Source organism: Saimiri boliviensis, chromosome 9, assembly GCF_048565385.1.
Source record: "Saimiri boliviensis isolate mSaiBol1 chromosome 9, mSaiBol1.pri, whole genome shotgun sequence".
NCBI lineage: Eukaryota > Metazoa > Chordata > Mammalia > Primates > Cebidae > Saimiri > Saimiri boliviensis.
Genome location: NC_133457.1, coordinates 81,563,462 through 81,588,307, shown reverse-complemented (window position 1 = coordinate 81,588,307; position 24,846 = coordinate 81,563,462). Strand labels below are relative to the sequence as shown.

Here is a 24,846-nt window from a genome sequence, read left to right as displayed (position 1 = left end):
TTGCTATTGTAAACAGTGCTGCAATGAACATTCGTGTGCATGTGTCCTTATAGTAGAATGATTTATAATCCTTTGGATATATACCCAGTAATGGGATTGCTGGATCAAATGGGATTTCTGTTTTTAGGTCATTGAGGAATCGCCACACTGTCTTCCACAATGGTTGAACTAATTTACACTCCCACCAACAGTATAAAAGTGTTCCTATTTCTCCACACCCTCTCCAGCATCTGTTGTCTCCAGATTTTTTAATGATCGCCATTCTAACTGGTGTGAGACGGTATCTCAATGTAGTTTTGATTTGCATTTCTCTAATGACCAGTGAGGATGAGCATTTTATCATATGTTTGTTGGCCTCCTGTATGTGTTCTTTTGTAAAGTGTCTGTTCATATCCTTTGCCCACTTCTGAATGGGCTTGTTTGTTTTTTCCTTGTAGATTCTTGTTTTAGTTCTTTGTAAATTCTGGATATCAGCCCCTTGTCAGATGGGTAGACTGCAAAAAATTTTTTCCCATTCTGTTGGTTGCCGATTCACTCTAATGACTGTTTCTTTTGCCGTGCAGAAGCTGTGGAGTTTGATTAGGTCCCATTTGTCTATTTTGGCTTTTGTTGACAATGCTTTTGGTGTTTTGGTCATGAAGTCCTTGCCTATGCCTATGTCCTGAATGGTTTTGCCTAGGTTTTCTTCTAGGGTTTTTATGGTGTTAGGTCTTATGTTTAAGTCTTTAATCCATCTGGAGTTAATTTTAGTGTAAGGTGTCAGGAAGGGGTCCAGTTTCTGCTTTCTGCACATGGCTAGCCAGTTTTCCCAACACCATTTATTAAACAGGGAATCCTTTCCCCATTGCTTGTTTTTGTCAGGTTTGTCAAAGATCGGATGGTTGTAGATATGTTGTGTTTCCTCTGAGGCCTCTGTTCTGTTCCATTGGTCTATATCTCTGTTTTGGTACCAGTACCATGCTGTTTTGATTACTGTAGCCTTGTAGTATAGTTTGAAGTCCGGTAGAGTGATGCCTCCTGCTTTGTTCTTTTTGCTCAGAATTGACTTGGCCATGTGGGCTCTCTTTTGGTTCCATATGAAGTTTAAGGTGGTTTTTTTCCAGTTCTGTGAAGAAGGTGATTGGTAGCTTGATGGGAATAGCGCTGAATCTGTAAATTACTTTGGGCAGTATGGCCATTTTCATGATGTTGATTCTTCCTAACCATGAACATGGAATGTTTCTCCATCTGTTTGTGTCCTCTCTTATTTTGTCGAGCAATGGCTTGTAGTTCTCCTTGAAGAGGTCCTTTACGTTCCTTGTTAGTTGTATTCCTAGGTGTTTTATTCTCTTTGTAGCAATTGTGAATGGCAGTTCGTTCTTGATTTGGCTCTCTTTAAGTCTGTTACTGGTGTATAGGAATGATTGTGATTTTTGCACGTTGATTTTGTATCCTGAGACTTTGCTGAAGTTGTTTATCAGTTTCAGGAGATTTTGGGCTGAGACGATGGGGTCTTGTAGATATACAATCATGTCATCTGCAAATAGAGACAGTTTGATTTCCTCCTTTCCTATTTGAATACCCTTTATTTCTTTTTCTTGCCTGATTGCTCTGGTTAGAACTTCCAGTACTATATTGAATAGGAGTGGTGAGAGAGGGCATCCTTGTCTAGTGCCAGATTTCAAAGGGAATGCTTCCCAGTTTTTGCTCATTCAGTATGATATTGGCTGTTGGTTTGTCATAAATAGCTTTTATTATTTTGAGATATGTTCCGTCAATACCTAGTTTATTGAGTGTTTTTAGCATAAAGAGCTGTTGCATTTTGTCAAAGGCCTTCTCTGCATCAATTGAGATAATCATGTGGTTTTTGTCTTTGGTTCTGTTTAATTGGTGAAGTACGTTTATGAACTTGCGTATGTTGAACCAGCCTTGCATCCCTGGGATGAAGCCTACTTGATCGTGGTGGATAAGCTTTTTGATGTGCTGTTGCAATCGGCTTGCCAGTATTTTATTGAAGATTTTTGCATCTATGTTCATCATGGATATTGACCTGAAGTTTTCTTTTCTTGTTGAGTCTCTGCCGGGTTTTGGTATCAGGATGATGTTTGTCTCATAAAATGATTTGGGAAGGATTCCCTCTTTTTGGATTATCTGAAATAGTTTCAGAAGGAATGGTACCAGCTCCTCTCTGTGTGTCTGGTAGAATTCGGCTGTGAACCCATCTGGACCTGGGCTTTTTTTGGGTGGTAGGCTCTTAGTTGCTGCTTCAACTTCATACCTTGTTATTGGTCTATTCAGGGTTTCGGCTTCTTCCTGGTTTAGCCTTGGGAGGATGCAGGTGTCCAGGAATTTATCCATTTCTTCCAGGTTTACTAGTTTATGTGCATAGAGTTGTTTGTAATAATCTCTGATGATGGTTTGGATTTCTGTGGAATCTGTGGTGATATCCCCTTTATTGTTTTTTATTGCATCAATTTGGTTATTCTCTCTTTTCTTTTTTATTAATCTGGCTAGTGGTCTGTCTATTTTGTTGATCTTTTCGAAAAATCAGCTCCTGGATTTATTGATTTTTTTGAAGAGTATTTTTGTGTCTCTATTTCCTTCAGTTCTGCTCTGATCTTAGTTATTTCCTGTCTTCTGCTAGGTTTTGAGTTTTTTTGATCTTGCTCCTCTAGCTCTTTCAATTTTGATGATAGGGTGTCAATTTTAGATCTCTCCTTTCTTCTCATGTGGGCACTCATTGCTATATATTTTCCTCTAGAGACTGCTTTAAATGTGTCCCAGAGATTCTGGTATGTTGTGTCTTCATTCTCATTGGTTTTGAAGAACATCTTTATTTCTGCCTTCATTTCATTGTTTATCCAGTCAACATTCAAGAGCAAGTTGTTCAGTTTCCATGAAACTGTGCGGTTCTGAGTTAGTTTCTGCGTTCTAAATTCTGAGTTCTAAATTGCACTGTGGTCTGAGAGACTGTTTGTTACGATTTCTGTTCTTTTGCATTTGCTGAGGAGTGATTTATTGCCAATTATGTGGTCAATTTTAGAGTAGGTGTGATGTGGTGCTGAGAAGAATGTATATTCTGTGCATTTGGGGTGGAGAGTTCTGTAAATATCTATTAGGTTTGCTGGTTCCAGGTCTGTATTCAGGTCCTGGATATCCTTGTTAATTTTCTGTCTGGATGATCTGTCTAATATTGACAGTGGGGTGTTAAAGACTCCCACTATTATTGTGTGGGAGTCTAAGCCTCTTTGTAAGTCATTAAGAACTTGCCTTATATATCTGGGTGCTCCTGTATTAGGTGCATATATATTTAGGATCGTTAGCCCTTCTTGTTGCAGTGATCCTTTTACCATTATGTAATGTCCTTCTTTGTCTCTTTTGATCTTTGTTGCTTTAAAGTCTATTTTATCAGAGATGAGAATTGCAACTCCTGCTTTTTTTTTTTTTTTTTTTTCTCTCCATTTGCTTGGTAGATCTTCCTCCATCCCTTTATTTTGAGCCTTTGTGTCTCCTTGCATGTAAGATGGCTTTCCTGGATACAGCACACTGATGGGTTTTGGCTTTTTATCCAATTTGCCAGTCTGTGTCTTTTGATTGGGGCATTTAGTCCATTTACATTTAGGGATAGTATTGTTATGTGTGAATTTGATACTGTCATTTTGATGCTACCTGGCTGTTTTGTTGGTTAGTTGATGCAGCTTCTTGATTGTGTTGATGTTCTTTACCATTTGGTATGTTTTTGGAGTGGCTGGTACTGGTTGTTCCTTTATATGTGTAGAGCCTCTTTCAGGAGTTCTTGTAGAGCAGGTTTGATGGTGATGAAATCTCTGAGTACTTGCTTGTTCGCAAAGGATTTTATTTTTCCTTCACTTACGAAGCTTAGTTTGGCTAGATAGGAGATTCTGGGTTGAAAGTTCTTTTCTTTAAGGATGTTGATTGAATATTGGCCCCCAATCTCTTCTGGCTTGTAGCGTTTCTGCTGAGAGGTCTGCTGTGAGTCTAACGGGCTTCCCTTTGTGGGTAACCTGACCTTTCTCTCTGGCTGCCCTTAGCATTTTCTCTTTCATTTCAACCCTGGTGATTATGTGCCTTGGGGTTGCTCTTCTTGAGGAGTATCTTTATGGTGTTCTCTGTATTTCCTGGACTTGAATATTGGCCTGCCTTGCTAGGTTGGGGAAGTTTTTCTGGAAAATATCCTGAAGAGTATTTTCCAGCTTGGATTCATTCTCTTTGTCAAATTCAGGTACACCTATTCAACGTAGATTAGGTCTTTTCACATAGTCCCACATTTCTTGAAGATTTTGTTCATTCCTTTTTGCCCTTTTTTCTCTGTTCTTGCCTTCTCCTTTTATTTCATTGAGTTGATCTTTGACCTCTGATATCCTCTTCTGCTTGGTCAATTCAGCGTTGAAACTTGTGCATGCTTCACGAAGTTCTCACGTTGTGTTTTTCAGCTCCATCAATTCACTTATATTCCTCTCTATGTTGTCCATTCTCGTTAGCATTTCATCCCATCTTTTTTTAAGGTTCTTAGTCTCTTTGCATTGGGTTAGAACATGTTCTTTTAGCTCACTATAGTTTCTTACTACCCACCTTCTGAAGTCTGATTCTGTCATTTCATCACACTCCTTCTCCATCCGGTCTTGTTCCCTTGCTGGTGAGGAGTTGTGATCGCTTTTAGGAGGAGAAGTGTTCTGGTTTCTGGAGTTTTCATCCTTTTTGCACTGGTTTCTTCCCATCTTTGTGGGTTTATCCACCTGTTGTCTTTGTAGTTACTGTCTTTCAGATTGGGTCTCTGAGTGAGCTTCCACTTTGTGGATGCTGAAGTTACTTCTTTTTTTTTTTTTTTTTTAAGCTTTCCTTCTAACAGTCTGGCCCCTCTGCTGTAGGACTGCTGAGGTCCTCTCCGGGCCCTGCTTGCCTGTGGATCACCTGCAGCAGCTGCAGAACAGTAAGGGTTGCTGCCAGTTTCCTCTTCTGCTATCTTTGTCCCAGAAGGATGCTCACCAAATGTCAGTCCTTTCTCTCCTTTATGAGGTGACTCTTTGGATCTATGGGGGTCAGGGAGCTGCTTGAGGAGACAGTCTATCTTTTATTGGGGCTTAAGTCCTGAGCTGTGAGCTCCGCTGTTCATTCAGAGCTGCTGGGCAGGTACGTTTGGGTCTGCTGCAACTGAACTCATAAACCGCTTTTTGTTCCCAGGTGCTCTGTCCCGGGGAGTTAGGGCTTTATGAGTTTCCATTGTGCTGCTGCCCCCTTTTTTTTTTCTTTCAGTGCTGCCCTGCAGTTAGGAGTCCGCCTAGTTCCTGTCTGCCTGCAGAGGCTTTGCTGAGCTGCTGTGGGCTCCGCCCAGCTGCCATGTGATCTTCCCTGCAGTCCTGTTTATATGGGTGTAGTTAGAACTGCCTCGGCAATGGTGGCCCTGCCTCTGTTATGGCAGACTCTCTCTGTAGTGGCGGGTTGCCTCAGCAATTGCAGGTTGCCTCAGCAATGGCAGGCTGCCTCAGCGATGGCTGCCTCCGTATCAGTGGAGAGTCTCAGTAATGGAGGATGCCCCTCCCCCACAGAGCCGGACCATTCCGGGTTCAGCTGTGCTTGCTGTGAAATGCTCAACCAGAGTGTTTTCAATTACTGTTTTTGTTGTCGTTGTTGTTGTTGGGGAGGGGGGTGGGACAAACTGAGCCTAATCACCTGGCTCCCTGACTCAGAGTCTTTTTTTTTTTTATTTTTTAAGTTGAACGACCCAGCCTTCCAGTCACCTGTTGAAAAGGCCCCAGGATCTCCTGTGCCACAACTCACTGAGCCAGCTGGAACAGCGGCACCGAGGTTCCTGGCGTTTTTTTTACCTAGGAATCTCCTGGCCTGGCTCGCTATTTCAGTTGAATGGGCAACTCTGCCGTCTCAGGGCTCCACTCACCAGCTAAGAGGGCTCCCAGACCGGCGGCTTTTGTACGGAGAACCGCGGCAACAGGGCGTGGTCAAAGCAGCCATGTGGGCCAAATCAGCCCTGTGGGGGCCAAAACAGTCGCACTGGTGGAAACAGCAGTGCTGGCAACCCCTCTGCCTGGGAATCTCTTGGTCTGTGGGCAATAAAAATTCGTCTGGAAATGCGGCGTCCACTCACCCTCTGCACTTTCACTGGGAGCTGAAGTCCTGAGCTGTCTTAGTTGGCCATCTTCCCAGCAGTCTGTATCACACTGTCTTGATACTGAAGCTTTATAGTACGTCTTGAAGTTAGGTAGTGTCAGTCCTCTGACTGTTCTTCTCCAATATGCTTTGGCTATTCTGCGACTTTTATCTTGCCACTTAAACTTAAAGTGGCAAGTAAAATACAATTTTTGTACATATAAAACTTTGTTTATATTCACGAAATAACTTGCTGAAATCTGGGTTGGGATTACATTGAAAATATAGATTCTTTTTTCCAACCGTAAAGTTGGAAAGAACTGACGTCTTAGCAACATTGAGTATTTCTATCCATGCACATAGACTATCTTTTTATTTATTTGGTTCTTCTTTGATTTCCTTTATCAGTTTTGGAGTTGTCCTCATATAGATCTTTTACATATTTTGTTAGATTTGTACCTAAATATTTCATTTTCAGAGCGGCTAATGTATCTACTAGTTCATTGTTGGTACCTAGGAAAATGTTTGACATTTACATATTAACCTTGTATCTTGCAATATTGCTATAATTGCTTATTTTCTTCAGGATTTTTTGGTCAGTCCTGGATTTCCTACACAGACAATCATGTCTTCTATGAATAAGGACAGTTTTAATTCTTTCTTTTTCATCAGTATGCCTTTTATTTTATTTTTCTTGTCTTACTGCTTTATCTAGGACTTCCATTGTGATGCTGTTAAGTTCCTGGTCTGATAGTTTCAGTATCTCTGCCGTATCTAATTCTGATGCTCCATCTGTCTCTTTAAACTCTGCTTTTTTCTTTTAGTAAGGCTTATAAGTTTTTCTTGACAACCAGACATAATGGGCTATGGAGAAGAAAAAATGGAACTATAATAAATAAGCCTTCGGTCATGTGGAGGTTTGATGTCAGGGGAGAAGACGTATTATAGAGTCATGTGATTAGGCCTCAGTCTTTTTGCAACCCCATATGTACCTCTGAACTGTAAACCTCTCAAGTGTTTCTTAGGTTCTCCACCTCTTTTAGGTTGGGCAGCAGGGCTAAAGTAAGCTGGAATTAGGCATTTCCTCTCTTCTATATGGAGGGCTAGAGTGGGATGGGCTGGAGTTGAGTATTTTCCTTTCCCCAGGTTGTTTAGGATCTGACAGGGCCCCAATAGTTTAGCTCAGGTAAAACATTTTCTCTTGAGGGCAGGCCTCGTGACAAACAGAATGCTGTGGCACATTTCAAGATGTTTCTTCTCCCCTTCCCCCACTTCTGGAAGCATGAGGGGATTTTTTTCTAATATTTACTGTAAGAACCTGGTCCAGCTCCTGGAGGTAAAACTCACAAAACCATGATGGCCACAGGTGAATGGATCCCCCTAAAGTTTCTGCCGTTCAGACTTGTCTACATGGTGCCTCCAACAATCCTTCAATTAGAGTTTAGGCTTTTCTACTCCAGTATTTGTTCCTGTGGAGGTTTCTGCTAGGGGGGTTTCTGCTCAGGTCAGTTGTGATTCTCTGTACCCACCTGTTTGTCCCTCCAATTTTGGTGGCAGCAGTTTGCTCTGTGACCTCACTTCTTCAATGGATCTAAAGGAAGTTGTTGCTTACTTTTAGTTGATTTACCTGTTCACCTGTTAGCACATGTGTTAGGACGGAGTGACAACCTCCAAACTCCTTACGTGTTGAACCGCCTATATTTTGTTATTCTCACCATCTAGGATATCTAGGAACGTAAGAAAAAGATGATGTTCTGGCTCTGATTTTGTCATCCTCCTGACTCTTCATTTTCTTTGAGCCTAGAGACAAAAATGAAGGCCTGTTACTTTATAAGAAGAAAAATGTCAGGTGTTCATAAGTGAAATACTGCAAAACATCTACTTGATTTTTCCCTAGAGGAATACCTTCAGTACACACAAAAGTTCTACTTTCCCAAAAAGGTCCATGAAAGTAAATCTTGAACATTTGTGTTTAAATGGATATTTATTTCCACCATGAGCACATCCTCAGCTGCTTTTCTTACCCCAGCAAGTTTTCATGGCACATTACAACTCCATGCTATCTTGTATCTGCTTACTACAGCTCAAGCAGGAGAACAAATTGATTTTTAATGAGAAATATGCCTTTCTGGGGTTTCATTATTCTACCACAAACTTAGTCCAGAGCTCATAGTTTGTGAAATATTGTCATTCATTATTAAGATAAACAATGATGCTTGCTGTGGGAAATTTGCATTTTAAAATGCAGTTTTCCTCCTTTAAAATTCTGTGGCTTATTTGGTCTCTTCATTCTCCTATCATTTGTCAAACGTTCGCTATACCCCAAGTGCCTTCCTGTGGTTAAGTGGAATGAGCCAGGTTCTGTGTGTTTGAGGGAAATGGTACATGCATCACTTCCAATTACATCTCTCTGGGCATTTTCAGGAGCAGTAACTTATGTTTGGGTAAAACTTAGAAATCCAAAACCAACCAAGGGGATGTTTTAGGTAGAATAGTAAAACATCTTGTATGCAATTATTGCATGAATCACAGTCGACTCCTCACGTCATTCCAAATTCATTTTAGATTATTTAAAGAAATGTATCCATATTATTAGGATGTGCTGAAATACACTGTATAGCAATTTGGGGAGTTTAACAAGTTTCTTTTGGGGGTTGACATTATAGACAATGACGTGTATGATATAATTTCCTCAGAGGTTTAGCTTTAAATGAGGCAGTTTTGTCAAAATCTGTTTATCTACTATCTGTTCCTCTTACCAAAAATTGTATTTTCTAGCATTAAAAAGAGATTCTGGAAAAAAAAAATATATAGGTAATGTCAATTTCCAGGGGCAGAGAGGGAATAATGAAACCATACTTGATCTTGAAAACTGAACCCACCTATACTTTCAGTCGTTACTCTGTGGCACATTGAAGAGCATGGAGCGCTCCCCTGGGTTTCCAGGCCTCCTGTGCACACTTGCATTCCTGTACCTTTATGCCTTCTTACATCTTTCAGGTTTCTTACCTTATTCAGTAAATAAGATACACTTAGGGAAAGAGGGCTTACAAGAAGACCTGGAGGCGAGCAAAATGCATGTGACTTGTGTAATTTAATCTTCACAACAAGAGAGTAGACTTATCCCTTCTTATATGTTACTGGTTAAGACACTGAGGAATAGAGACCTGTTTTGCTCACTCAGATTGTACTTTCCAGGGAGGGGATTCAATGCCTGGTAGGTGTGACTCTAAAGCCAGAGTTTCTCTCAAACCAGTTCTCAGCTCTCTTTGAATTCATCAAATTGGTAAGCAGAATGTATTATGTAGAGAATATTTTTACCTTTGACCGGTAGTCGGTAATTGAAGCCACATTCCAAAGGTGGCAAAGACCTAGATAGGAATGAGAACCATCTTCAAGTTTTGTACATCCTCAGAGGGATTTCTGAAACATTGTATGTTCACCAGCGTTATTAGTTCTCACTCAATGTATCAGTCATATTTTCTGTATTACAGACGACCTCTAAAACCAAGTAGCTGACAGCAAATAGCGTATATTGTCTTGTTTTCAAGACCACAAGACTGCAGGTTGGCTGTGGTTTACCCGATCAAGACTGGGCTTGGCCTAACCAAGCTGGACCTTCGGCTTCTGTTGGGCTCAGGTTTTTTCCATCTTTTCATTTTGGGTACATGTCTGAAAGGGCAGTGGCTGGCTGAGACATTCTCTTTCCATACCAGCAAACACTTTTTAAAACCTCACATCTGCTCATTTACCACTGATTAAAGCAAGTCATATGACCAAATTCAACATCTGTGGGGCAGGGAAATATGCTCCCCCTGGGGGCAGGCTCTGCAAATTCAGATGGCAAAGATAAGCAAAGAATTGGGAACAACTTATCTAATCCAGCACACTCAGAAAGTGAACTAAAAAAGGCATCACAGCAGTCTACTGGTGTTACCGCTTAGGTCAAACTTGAAGCTATGTCCTCTGACTTAACACTGGAATTTTAGGAATGCCTCACTTGATGTCTTTTGGAATGTCTTTGAAAATGAGTTTTAGGATGATGTCCCTCAGCAGATTTTAATTATCATATACTGTACTTTGAGTCACAAAATCCTGTCAAATAATGTATTATTTTTAATCATAATCTTAGTCCTTAAAATTGCTTTGATCTCTGTCTCAATCAGCCAAGGTGTGGCTGCCGTTGTATATTCTAACCAAACCATAGGATAGGAATCTTGCCACTGAACCACTCCTATTTAGGCAAATTCCACGTGCTACCAGCACATGAAGTCAGACAGACCTCAGAATAGAATGTCACGGCCAAAGTCTGTCTTAAGGTTCAAATATGAAAAGGAAAGATTCTCCATGCCAAATGTTCACCTTAGTGGAGCTGGGCACAGGAGTTTTACAGAGGAATTCCTGGAATTTTGAGGGCAGTTTATAAACTCAGGCCTTCAGGGAGCTTGGCTATCACTGAAGAGCAGAAGCCAATCCTCAGGGGATTTGAGGGCTCTCTTTCTTTCTTCTACACTAGGATAATAAGGGTGAGTGCTGCTGAGGTAGTGGTGACATGTTCAGCATGCCTCCTTCTGGAGAATCATGCACCTCTCTGTGCCCGTGAGAGAACAGAAGCTCTTTGGGACAGAAGTGGCTTACTTCCTGAGAGTCAGTAACAAAATCAGGAGATCCTGTCTGGTGCTGTGTCCCTGAAAGAGATCCTGCAGTCTGTCCTAGTCTCAGGGTGCTAGGACAGAGACCTTTGTCAAAACCTAAAGCCAAGGGGACCTAGCTCTCATTCTCCTAGGTCACATATTAAAGTTGATCAAGGTCACGTGCCAGGATACCAGCCCACACCCTGTCCATACCCTAGCCTGGAGCCTGGAACCTGCCATGCCGTTTGTCCTCAGAATGGTTAGAACATACCAGAAAGCCTCTACATCAGACTTCAGTCTGGATGTTACATGGTTTCAAACCGAAAAGAAAAGCAATCAGATTGGAAGCTCCTATGGACAGAGAGCTCTACAGAATTCACAGATTCTTCGTGGGCCTCAGGTGGTACAGAATCACTGCAGGATGCTAGGCAGCCTCCTAGGACACAGGAGCAGCCAGGTAGTTCCGTGTTCACAAATGTGGCACGACACCATGTTGAACCTTTTTTGCTTTGGGCCGGATGGCAGAAGGGGAACAAGATAGAGCTCTGTCTCGTGGAGCTTAAATTCCAGCAGGTTAGACAAGCAATAACCACAAAAACAAAACAGACATCATTTTAGGTAGTAAGAACAGCAGCAAAAGAGCCTTGCAATCCAAGGTGAGGATTCTGGTCGTAAGTTCAGAGGAAGCCACTGGGAGCCTCCTCGCGTTTACATGATGTGGTATGCTTTATGTTTGGATATATCACTGGTTACCAGGGCTGTGCACCGTCAAATGCCACCCATTCAATAAGCAGAAACTGCTTTTTAATCTCTCAGTACATCCCCATATAAGCCTTTTCTATTCAAATGTGATGTCCTCAATGAACTCCTTTGATTACCGCTGTAGGAAAAATGTTCTTTTAAGAAAGAATTTCTAAAAACCCTATTCCAGGTGATTCTATGAGATCTTTCATCTCCTTTCTTAGAAGACTTACCCAGGGGTAGCAGAACAGCTTGCATAGAATAGAATTTATTTCACGAGCCATTTCTCCAGTCATTATTATAATTCTGTAGGCAAAAGGCGATTTTAAAAATACCCTCAGAAATAGACACTGGAGCTCGCAAGCTTGAGGAGCTGATGAAGCTTGCATAGATTGTAACCTTGTGTCCTATAAAAATGCAGCTCAGTGATATCTATTTTGCAGAGCAGAAGAAACACAACTTGAGAGGAAAACTTTGTTTCACACTTTTTTAAAATAAATGAAAGAAAAAGTGTCTCAAGACCAAGGCAGAATATAGTAGAATTTATGGAGTATCATTTGCTTTGGCGCACAAAACGTCAAGTGAAATGAAATAAGAATGGATGTGAAGAGATTAAGATGAGAAGAAATACAAAACTCCCCGTCCCCCTTTTTAAGTTGTAACTAATTCTAGAGGCCCTGCTAGGGACATCAGTGCTAAGCTGAATAAAATAAATCAAGGGGTAAGACAGGACCATGGGGAAGGACGCTATGTCACAGACGTTCTCTAGTGAGCCAGCGGGCCACAGATTCACATGCTCCTATCATGTCCAGAATGATGGTACCTAAATGTTCAATGTAATGGGACGATCAGAACTGCTCGCTTTTCTACATTCTCAAGAGACTCTTTGAGTCCCACCCACACTCTGCAATGAAGATGTTAAACGGTCGAATGGGTGCTGTTACCTGAGAAAGCAGATAGCACATGTGATCCCATGGGTCCTCTGGACGTGGCTTATGCACGAGGCCGCGTGTTTGGTGCTCTGTAACAGCTCTCTGCCCATAGGAGTTTCTGATTTCCTTTCTTTGGGGTTGGAAACCACGTAACATCCAGGCCAGAGCCTCTGACGTAGAGGCTTTCTGGTATGTTTCATCCATTCTGAGGACCAATGGCTTGCCAGGTTCCAGGCTCCAGGCGAGGGTGTGGGCGGGGTGTGGACTGGTATCCTGGTGCTGTCCCTTGCTTGAGCCCTCCAGAAGCCACTTTTCCTCTTCTGTAAAATGTGAAAGATCATATACATTTTGAAGGAAGTTTTCGAGGTTTGATTTATTTTATGTGGAAGCCAGAGGTGCTTTGGCTTCTAAGAATAGCCTAGGCTCCCACCCATGCCCACCGTGGCATATTGTTACTTTCTCTTCAAGCACATGCAAGTCCAAACTGCCTTACTGGGTTATACTGAGTCTACTAAAGCTTGCGTGGCAAAGTCACGCTATACTTTGCACATCTCTTGGCATTTCCTTCCTCCTCCTTCCTTTCCCTTCTTCCCTCCCTCCCTTCCTTCCTTTCTTCTTTCCTTCTTCCTTCATTTCCTTCCCTTTCTTTCTCCCTCCCTCCCTCTCACTCTCTTTTTTCCTTCCTTCCTTCCTTTCCTTTCTTTTTCTTTCCTTTTTCTTTCTTCCCTTTTCTTTTTTCTTTTTTGCTCTTTTCCTTTCTTCCTCCCTTCCTTCTCCCTTTTTCTTCTTCTTTCTTCCTTCTTTCTTTCAACAGGGTTTCACTCAGTTATCTGGGCTGCAGTGCAGCCTCCAACTCCTAGTCTCAAGCAATCCTCCCATCTCAGCCTCCTTATGAGCTTGGGCTACAGGCATAGGCTTGGCTGATTTGTTTTTATTTTTTAAATATTTTTGTAGTGATGGGATCTCTCTGTGTTGCCCAGGCTGGTCTAGAACTCCTTGGCTCAAGTGATCCTCCTGCCAAAACCTCCCCAAATGCAAAGATGAAGGGCATGAGACATTGCACCTGGCCTTGAGTGTTTCCAATGTAAATTCAAATTAATTATCTTTGCCCCTTTTCCTCAATACAATAAAGTTGCTGTCCATTTACAAGCGACTCATATTTCTTTTTCTTTTCTACTTTCCATTGTATTCTTATGAAGAGTACATAATACATATAAATGTATTTTTATGAAGCTTAAATGAGATAATACATATAAATGCTACTAAGTAGAGTAACTTACACATAATAATTGCTCAATAAATGCTAACAGCAGTAGCAGTAGCGTTAGTGTATTAGTATTGCAAGAGTGCTGTCTTGACTAGTGGGCCAGGTTTGCATGCCAATGTGTGCCTGGACTAGATGACCTCCATACTCCCCGAAATGAAATATAATGAAATATTATGCTGCTTTGATGCTGACAGCCGGTGAGCTCCCCAACTCCTTCTCCCCACTTAATTAGCTATTTTACAGAACATTTCTCTGCTGTACATGTGCTAGAGATTACAACTAGAATACAGTGGAGAGAGGGTGATCGCAGGATCAGACATGACACTTCATTGTCTCAGATTCCTCAGTACATCTTGGTTGCTGTCATGGTTCAACTCCCCCCAAAAAGCAGATTGAAAAGCAGGGATTTGGATGCAAGTCATTAATTTGGGAGGTGGTTTTTGGAAAGAGAGACAAAGGAAGCAAGTAAAGAATGCATCATCAAGGCATTTCCCACTGTGGGCAAGCGGGGTGTGATCTTGTGGAGCAGCTCTGGGAAACTATAGAGTGCACACCTCAGGGTTATCCCCTGAGGGGTGAGGGGCTGTAGTGTTTACCCAGCAACTCTCATTAATCATTGGTTGAAGGATATTTTTTGGTGGGGAGGGCCTTGTTTCCTGGCCCTTTAGGTTTGCCCTACATGTGGCAAAGGAATCTCTGGCCACCAGAAGGAGCCCTCAGGTAAAAGGGGCTGGCAAGTTTAAGTCAAAGCAGCTTGCAAGGAAATGGCTTATGCCAGGAAGATACATACAGTACGTCGTCAGCATCTGCTCTGGTTACATAGCTTATTAATATGCCATGTTATGTGTATATACTGACATAACAAAGCCAGATCACACAACAGCTGCAATTCCACTCTCTTAACGGCAGACTGTGGACACCTCACCCTTGCCTATGAGGTGCCCCTTTGTGCTCCTGGGCGAAGCCAGTGACGCCTTTTTAGCATTCTGCTGCCATGCTCACTGCAGTAACAGGGGCCAGTGTCACTCTTATGGCTTCACCTGTTTTATCTTTTGTGAAACTCAGCCTTTAGCCAGAATGGTCTGAGTGGCTGGTCTAGGAATTGCTTAACGGTGAGATTCCTTCAGCTCATTTCTCCCAAGTAATTTGATTTCATCGTGCTATCAGAATCACTTTTATGGGTTGGAAGGAGGCCTGGGTAAGAGGTTGATGAAAGCTGTGTTGAGATTTTAAAAAAGGAAATGAATGTATTGCCCAGTACTTCCCACCACACCCTCCATCTACGCCCTCCAGTCTCCCATGCATGGTAGGGTGTGCGTGTGTATGTTCAGGAGAAATTAAAATAACAACACACAACTCATCTCACATTTGTGTTTCTTTTCACCCGAGCTTGAAACGTATACTGTTTTTATCCCCTGCGATCCCACAACAGAACTTGTGTGCTAAGATGGAAAAATATTACGGTTATATTCTCTGAAATTATCGAGCAAAGTATAATTTTGCATTGATAGTCAATGTTGACAATCCCTGTTTGATCAGCCCAGTGATATATCCTTCTCACTTAGGACACTCATAGGTTTCTATCAATGCTGAAAGTCTCACGTTTGATAACTTCATAATATTTCTATTTTGAGGGTATGCATGTGAATAAAAATAACACGGCGCCATGCTTTCCTCATTAAAGACTTGGCAGGAATAGAGAGCTCAGAAGTAGATGTGAATTTCATGTGCAGAGTTCAAGGGAGTTTGATTTTCTCAGACTACTGCTCCTAACTTCTGCATATTTGCAGTAACACAGTACCAATTTGGTGCTTTTAGTCACTTGGAAGGCTGGGTAGTATAGCAACTACTTTCTAAATAATATGCAGTCTACAGAGGGATTTATGGTTTCATAAAATCGCTAGTGTTTTATCACAGCTTTGGGTCCCGTGCTTGGCTGGGTGGGGTGAGGGTATAGATGAAAACCCTCTGAGGTTAAAACCACCACAAAAGGTGTCGTTTAGCTGAAAATAAAATGACTGCGTGCCTAAAGAATAGTTTTTAGATATGTGAGTTTTGCCTGGACATTGGTCTCTAGGGCACTGTCTTCTTACAAGCTGCTAGAAAGCCAGTTAAAGCCGAGGTGAGACCTGGCAACAGGTCTAGAGGGGGGTGTTGAGGGAAGCCCTGGGCAGACTCTAAATGGTGCATGGGGTTAAGGCTTTAAAGCCTGGCTTCATTATACCAAATTATTAGTATACCAAAATCATGTTCAATTTTATTATTATTATTATTATTTTTGGTAGTAAGAACCTCTTCGAAACGATTGATTTAAAGTAGCACCATATGCCTTTCTATGATATGGTAATCTATAGCTCCAAATAGACTTTCATTTTAAAGTTTAAAACAAAAGCTAATCTGTTGCTTCTGACTCCAAAAAGGACAGTTTTACTGGCAGAGTAAGTCATGTCTATCTTTATTTTAGGGGAATACGCTAGAGTTCTGGTAAACATATTTGAATTTTATATCTGGTGAACAGAATTGGTTTCTACATGGCAGCCTTTGGATAAAATTAAAGATAATACAGAATTAGCAGTAACAGTAAAAAACAAAAAATAAATAGAGGGGAAAATTGTCCATAGCAAAGTGAAATACCAGATTCACTGTAGCTGTATTGGAACCATTCTGGGTTTTCGACAGTACCAACAACACACAGGTTAGACATGGGGTAGAATCTTCAATGGGTCTTTATTGCCGTATCTTTCTGTAGTGACATTTGATGAAATGAAATATCAGCTTAATAGCCAAGTAGGAGGAAAATGTCCACCTAATGAGTGATTTGATGTGCTACGGATGAAAACTCCTGTAATTTCAATTTGCTGTTTCACTTCTGTCCCTTTTATTTAAATTGTTTTGATGTTCTGTTGACAGAGTTTGTCCTTTCTTGGCTTAAGAACATCACTGCTTTGCAGTGAGAAGACAGGCAAATTATAAAACTTGTCTGGGCTTCTGGTTATAAAAAGTATTGAATGGCCTAAAGCTATCTTTAATAGCTTGAAATGTGGTCAAGAGAGTATAATTAGAAAGTACGTCTCAACATGCTAAATAAACAGATCGGCAGAGATTATTAAAATACATTATTTCAAACTTTCATATACTTCTGGTGGGAGGGTTATTGGCACAGCTGCTATGGAAAACTGGCAGAATCTACCAGAGTCAAGTATAACATGGCATCCAGCAGCCCTTCCTCTTGGATATATACTCAACAGAAACACATGCTTACGTCCAACAAGACATGTATGAGAATGTTCATGGCAGCTTTATTCATAATAGTCTCAAACTGGGAGCAGTCCAGTTATTCATCGACACTAGACTGGATAAACAGATTGTAGAATATCCGTACAATGGAGTGCAGCACTCCAATAAAGTGTGCTACTGTTATATGTAACACCTTGAATAAATCAGACAGGCATAATTTTGAACAAAGCCATAGACAGAAAACAACACACATTATGTAATTCTGTATATGTGAACTATAAAAACAGAAAACTAACCTTCGATCATAGAAGCCAGAGTAGTGGTTATTTTGAGGGCTGGGCATTGACTCAGGACAAGGCAGCTTTCTGGGGTATTAGAAGTATCCTGTACCTTGAGTTGCATAATGGGGTGTCTGTCTGTGTGTGTGTGTGTGTGTGTTTGTGCGCGCGTGTGTGTAAAAATTGCAAGTACTTTCTAGACAAAAGTAAATAAGAAAAAAATTATTTATAAATTGTATAAGGCAACTTACACATTTACAATAAAAGTTAATTTTATGAAGCCATCCTAATGAGTAGAAAACTAAGCTCTAGAATGCCAGTAGAAGCACAGAAGCTGTGTGCACCTGCATACACACCCACGTGCAACACTCTGCATGCCTGGCCCTAAATTATTCATGGCTTGTTCAGCCCCATTGACTGTCATACTTGGAGGAAATTTCCCGTGTCGTCTAATTCAGTGATTCGTCTAAGCTTGTCTGTAGCCTCCCCTCTGGGTGGCCATTTCTGCTTTTGTGAACAAAAGTTTCCTGGTGACCAGAATATGTTGTGATGTTTTGAGGAAAGCCTTACTCTCTTGGGAGCCCGTCCGTAGGCTAAAATCTGTCTTTGTCCACTCATTGGTCTTATTTGTAACCCTGGAGGTCTTGCAGTTAAGTGGAGAAAGAATTGTCCTGTTGCGGTTTACCCTGAGCATCATGTTTTATCTTGTATATCCACGTCCACCGAAAGCAGGCATATTTTCAGAAATACTCATCTTGATATTTTTCTCCCCTTTTAATTAATCACAAAATATCTTCCTATCAGGAACTAGATTTTCTCATAAGCCTTTTCAGTAATTTTCCCCAGGGATGAAAAGGGATATTCTGAATACAACAATCTGTTGAGCACCTTTTCAGCATGCCTTCCTCCTCCCTGTACTCTAAGGCTGAACACCCTTGTGCTCCCAGGAGTGAGCCTTTTCCTGTTGTCAGTATGTGCAAAGATCCACAAGTCTGTAATCCAGTCAGTCATTCAACACCTAGTTACTGATTATTCTCTATGTGCTAGCAATGTTTTAGGTATCCGGTGATAAGCAAAGTCAGATTTGTTATCTGCCTCCCAGAGTTTTCACTCTATTAAGGTTATTAATCACATATTTACATAAATAAATATAGAATTGCAACTGTGATGGGTCTGTGAGGTAAAGGTACATGGTGTTTTGAAAACACAACATAGGGAGTCATCAATGTCAGAGAAGCTGTTCCTGAAGAAGTGGTCACGGAGCAGAGGATGAATAAAATGGAAATACACTGGGAAAAGCGGAGGGGAAAAAATGTGTTTTCAGAAAGAGGAAGGAACACAAACAAAGCCTTATGACGAAAGGAAGGCAAAATAAAAATACCGCATTCAAAGACCAGAAAGATGGCTGTGTCGTTGAGTGGCGAAAACGAAGAGCAATGCAACATGACATGAGGCTAGAGAGACAGGGAGGAGCCAGCTCCTTTCACCGAGAAATGTTGCCATTGACTTGGGGGAGTGGCTTGAAGCCAGAGTTGGCTTCAAATGCTGGCAAGAGTATTCCTTAGAAGGTGGCTAGGCAAACGAACGAGAAAACGGGTTTTGAGAGAGCCCTGCTTAAATTAGTAACTTTGAATTTGGAATGTTGTATCAAGGTCCAGAGCACGATCCGTGGAGGAGGTGGTTGTGGAAGATGAGGGGGTCATTGGACTGGCTAGGTGTGGGGTGAGTCCCTCTCTTGGATGTTGAAATCACCCGGGGTTATAGCAAACCTTGAGGTTAAGATGAAAACCATGACACAGTGCCAGATGCTTTGATGAATATGACAGAGTGATCAGGAGGTCACAAATAATTGAGAACTGACCAGAGTTGCCATGGTTCTATGACAACTTGTATAATTTCTTTGTGGGGAATTATGTCTTCTAAAGGTGAATGTTAATGCTGATGGTCATTGCAATTGAGCGTGGTTGCAGTATTTATTAATTTGTATAGCCCTATAATTTTATGATGTAAGTACTTATTAAACATACTTAAAATTTGGAGAGGAATTTTATAAGTTGAGAATAAATAAGAGAAAATTGAATCATCCATGTGGAAAGCCCCCCTGGGGTCCCTGGAATGTGTAACACTAAGCCAAGGTGCCCATGTTTATTCTGTGTCGGAGAGTCAACAAAGGCTGCCTCTGTTTTGCGGAAGGTTGAGGTGTAATGTTAACTGTGCTGTGGGAAGAAACACTTGAAAGTGGCTCCTAGGATAGATTGGAGAAGGGAAGGAAGACCAAAGGAGCACAGTTATCAGCTGCAGTTGTCTGGGTGAGGGCCGATCTTGAATGAAATCAATGGGAAAGGGAGGAAAGGAAGGGAAGGTGGACAGTAGTTCAGAGGAACAGTGCCTTTAGGACTCGGTTATTGGCAGGGAAGGCAGTCAAATATGGAGGTAACTAGAAGAGAGGTAAAGCCATAGACAGACACCAGAAAGCCAGGACGACGTTTGTTTTAGGTAGGAACATGTTTTGCATTTCTGGTGCTGAAGCATATCAAGGAGAGGTATCCAGGCAATTGTGAATGCAGGTGTTCAATTCAGGGCAGAGATGAACTGATAAGGCCTCCTGTGGTTAATCCCCTAACAGCAAATGCCCATCCTGGCCTCCTCCTCCTCTGTAGCTCACTCGTACAATCTTCCTGCTTTCTTCTCCGCTTCGCTTTTCCCTAACCTTTCCCATTAATTCCTTGGAACTCGCAGCTTATTTCTGAGGATAACGTCTCCTTGGCTCCCCATTGTACAGCTCTCTTCTTCAAATATTCTGTTATTTCCTGCAAGCCCACGCTTTCTTCTTGCTTAGTCCTCTTCGTCTGTGTCCACACACCCCTAATCCACTAGTCACGCTGCGTTTTGTTTGCCTCTTTACTCGTCTGTTTCCTCTCCTAGACTTTGGGCTTTTAGAGGACAGGCACTCATTAAAAGTATGATGTAGCTACTCATGTGGGGTTCAGTAATAATTTTTACATAAATTAACTGACAACTTTAAAGAAAATCTAAGGGTTTTACATTTTGATGCATTCATTTAAAGAACATGAATAGGATTACACTATTCGTAACAAAGGCACAATCCCAAATTTGGTAGACATTACAAAGGTTCAAGAACTTCGGCACATTTTCTGTGTCACAGTTATTGTCTGTAAGAAAAACGAAGCTTGACTCGGATTTGTTCTGTCGCCTTTCCTAACACACACTCTAGCAAAACCTGTAGAAACCTAATCAGAAAAGCAACACATAGTCTTGGAAATGGGGACAGTATCTGTCTTTTTTCTGTCCTCTCACCCATTTTTTTTTATGAAGACCTATTGAGATCTAACCATCAGTTTGAACTACTAGAATACATATTTGCCCTCCAATAAAACCGGATCTTTTCAGTCTTGCTTCTCTCCATTTCTGGAACATCTCTCTCTGTCTTTCTGCATCTGTATGGACAATGTCCCAGGAGATTCTTGACTAGAAGATATCCTCATAGACAAGGCAGAGTAGAAAAGAAAAAAGAAGGCTGACTTGAGGATGCTGGGAATGGCACACATTTAATGAATGCTGCTAGAGAAAGAAACCTGGAAAGAATCGGTCAAACAGGAAGAAGAAGATATGGAACAAGGCAGGGTTGAAAAATTGAGGAGGAGAATTCATACATTCGTAAAGACAGAAAGTTAATTAATGGTTACCAGGGGCTTTGGGTGACAGATCGGGGAGTGACCATTAACGGGTACAGAGTTTCGTTATGGGATGATACAAATATTCTGGAACTAGTGAAATATTCTAGATTGGTGATAAAAATATTCGGGAATTAGTCTATAAAATCAAGACTTTATAAACATAGTCCAAACCACTGAATTGTAAACTTTAAAACAATAAGTAATAAACTTAAAAATAAAAATCTGGGAGAGGGAAATAAAACATAAAAAACGAGTCAAACATATCTAATGCTAGAGAGCTTGAAGGTAAGTTAAAAGGTGATGGGATTTGGTGATTAGGAAGCCAGTGATGAGCTCAAATGAGAGTAGTTTCAGTAGCATAGTTACTCCCATCTCTTCTTCTTCCTGCTCCATAAATATATACATTTATAAGTTTATTCCTTCACATACCATCACTATTGGCAGAATGTCTGATAATTCTGCAGGTCTAGGAACATGTCTGATTTAGATCAGCTAAACCGATATTCTGAATGTGTTTGGGAGTCTCTGAGCATGTATGCTCCTGCTCCCTGGGACAAGGCATAAGTCTGTGATTCTTTTTGCTCTTCTAAAACCAAACCTATAAAACAAGACCTGGTTAGTTCATGCTATCTGAATTCCAGGCATCACGTCTGATGGCCCCGAGTGAAACAGGAGCTACCCTCTGAATTCTGATGATAGCTTTCTATGGTATAGTTCATTGGTGGAGTTCTGCTGGCCTTGTGACTGGCAGAATTGACCCAGGGCTAAGTATGTGTTTTCTCTGAGACACATGTACTTTGTTTTAAACTGAGGATAATCAACTTTAATCTGAACACGTCTTACAAGAAAACAATATGAAAGAATATGGTAATCTATTAAGCATATGTAAATATGTTTTTAATTGATATTGTTTTAGGAATAGAGACAAATAATTTATTGTCTTTTTTTTTTAAAGTCTGTACCGGTGCAGGACCAGCCCTCTTAATGCCTGTGTGCAGGATCACAGGCTTCATATCCACGTACATCTTACTGAGGCCTGTACCATTGGTTGAATTGAAGATTGTTTAAATGAGAAAACTCCAGTATCATAGCATGGTTAGCCTCTCTGTTGCCTTCATCTTTCATTGTTCATTTTTTTTTTTTCTGCTCTTCATCTAGGCTTTCCCAACGAGCCTGCTGCAGTCATTGCCCTCAACACCATTAAGGAATGGCTTGCCAAGAATCACCATGAGGTAGGAGAAACAACATGATCAGTGAACATCCGAGATGGTGTAATTTGAGCTCAGTTCCCCGCAAAAAATCAGATAAATTTTATAAGTAGCAGCTCAACCTAGTCATTGAGCCAAAGCTAGCTGACCATTCTTCACTTGGGTTACGTGGATAACTCTCTTGGTCTATTTGATGGTGAAAATGGGTGAAGTGATCAGATTCGTTTAGCCATAATCTTATCTTTTACATAAGTAAAAGGGTAGCATGTGTTATATTCATGAAAAAGAGAGCAGGATGAATTTCATTAGGAAGAAGGAGTTTTCTTATGCTATTTTCCTTAGAGATATCTTTGTTGATTTGAGATTCCTGGGGTACAGTAATTGTTTGGTATCCTGTGTTCTTTGGATTTGTAACTTATCACTTCCCTGAAGTGACTTCTGAGTGTGAGATTGAAGTGGGCTTGGATAATTGATCACAAAATCGTTATGAGCAGGATTTCTTATGAAACTAAATGCCTTCATCAGAGTATTCATCATGCCTCCTACTCTGCTTACTTAATAAAATCTTTGTGATATATTTAGCGATGAACAGGGGAATCACTCAAGTAAACAAAGCAGCAAAATAACTAGAGACCACGAGCTTTAGATTTCAGAGATGTGTCGATTTACATATTGTTAGAGCAAGGAGGTTTCAGACAATGCACAATCTTATGCATTTTTCTCCTGATTTTTTTTTTCAGTTATTCACATGATGGCTATAATGTGTTTCATTTTAGGATGGACCATGAATTTGGCTTTTTCCCTTGGGTAGGAGATGAATTATTTGGCAATGATTAGGTATGGAAACAGGTGACAGGGTTTTCAAATGAGAGAGCACTTTGTACTTTTGCGTGTTTTAAGAAACAGCAGTGCCGTTTTCTAAGTATTGTAATTTCAGCATTTCTTAACTGGATATGAACATTGCTAATCTCAAGTAGAAATAAAGACCACAGGGCCAAATCTATCCATTTTCGTGCTTACCCTTTATTTCCCTCTTACTTTGAACTGTATAAATGTGGCAACTTTAATTTAAAGGATATGTTAAATTACCTCAAAGAAGCAGAAGGAAAACAAAAGCTGAAATAGCCAGCTTACAAAACATGTCTTTGACATGTGTTATATTCTTTTCACAACAACCTATGAAATCTTTAGGATAGGTATATGTTGTCCTCATCCGCATTCTCCGTTAAAAGGTTAAATGACTCACTCAACCTTGGAAAGTCACAGAGACAAGAAACTGACCCAGTTCTTGTAACTCACTGAACGTTCCTCACTGGAATGTCACCGAGGCCAGAAAATGACACTCAGTTCCTTTAAAAGCCAGTTATCTTCAATATATCAATTGGTCATAGTAAATGTTCCACACCTGGATTATCTGCTTTGCAAAAGTGCAGCACGTTGCATGAGTGAGAAGTGACAACTGAGCAAGTGTATCAGTGCGTATCCGTCATTTTCACTGGAGTAGCAATGGAAGGATATGCCCTGCTGCAGGAAGTTTTCATGCATCATCTTGGCATGTGACGGACATACACATAAACTCACATCATTGAGGATGTGGTGATGAAGAATAAACATATTGGTCACACACACAGCTCGTCGACAAATGCTGCTCATTGATTCTCTCTAGCTAAATTATTTGGAAAATTATTTTCCATAGAAATTTTCTAATCTAGTGTCTTCTACTTAATTCACTTACCGATCTTATCTTTGAGTCCATTCTTTTCCTTTCATATCCTTTTATTTTTCTGCTAATTTCTTGGGTCCATTGTAGAAAGTATAGATAATTTGGATTGAGAAACTCAGTTTCTGCTCTTGCAACTTGAAGCATATCCTGTGCTGATTCCCTTTTTAAAAAGACTCCTAGTTTCAATATGCCAATTTAAGTAAGTCAACTCAAACACACCAGGTTTTTCTAAATAAATGAATTATAATTGGTAGATAATAGATAAAAGCTGAATAAATTGATTATCTAGCAGTATTTTGATTTGTTTTTTGCTGTTAAACAAACAGACTAGGTTAAGGATGTATAAAAGAGTATTGGTTCTAATTGTTTTCGCTTCTTTGCACCATTGCAGGTGTCCCTAAACTTTTTACACAGGGGGCCAGTTCACTGTCCCTCAGACCATTGGAGGGCTGCCACATACTGTGCTCCTCTCACTGACCACCAGTGAAAGAGGTGCCCCTTCCTGAAGTGCGGTGTGGGGGGGAGGGGATAAATGGCCTCAGGGGGCTGCATGCGGCCCGTGGGCTGTAGTTTGGGGATGCCTGCACTATTGTTTTGATGTCCTGATTGTTTAAGCTACTTATTCATTAATTCACTCATTTGATAAATATTTATTGAATCCCACTAAGTACCAGATACTTTTTTTAATGTATTCTAGGGACAGAGCACTGAAAAACAAAATCCTTGCTTTGTGGTATTGGTAGTCTAGAAAAATGATTATGTTTGCTTAACATAAATTAAGCAAATATAAAAAATAAAGAAATAGGAAAGTTCAAAGAGTGCTTTACAGAATAAAGCAGGGCAATTGGAGGATTGGAGGATGTGTTTTTAGGTAAAGTAGAGGATATAATCTTGGAACACAGACTTTTTTTTTTTTTTTTTTTTTTTTTTGAGACGGAGTTTCGCTCTTGTTACCCAGGCTGGAGTGCAATGGCGCGATCTTGGCTCACCGCAACCTCTGCCTCCTGGGTTCAGGCAATTCTC

The 24,846-nt window shown here is 40.8% G+C and overlaps 1 protein-coding gene across 1 annotated transcript in view; it reads left to right on the top strand.

Annotated features, from left to right (window-relative positions):
• Positions 1 to 24,846, top strand: part of MACROD2 (mono-ADP ribosylhydrolase 2) — a 2,026,697-nt gene that overhangs the window by 1,450,179 nt on the left and 551,672 nt on the right. The window contains exon 8 of the mRNA XM_039479347.2: positions 22,051 to 22,124. Coding sequence (XP_039335281.2) covers positions 22,051 to 22,124 — 74 coding nt within the window. The remainder of the gene's footprint in view (positions 1 to 22,050; positions 22,125 to 24,846) is intronic.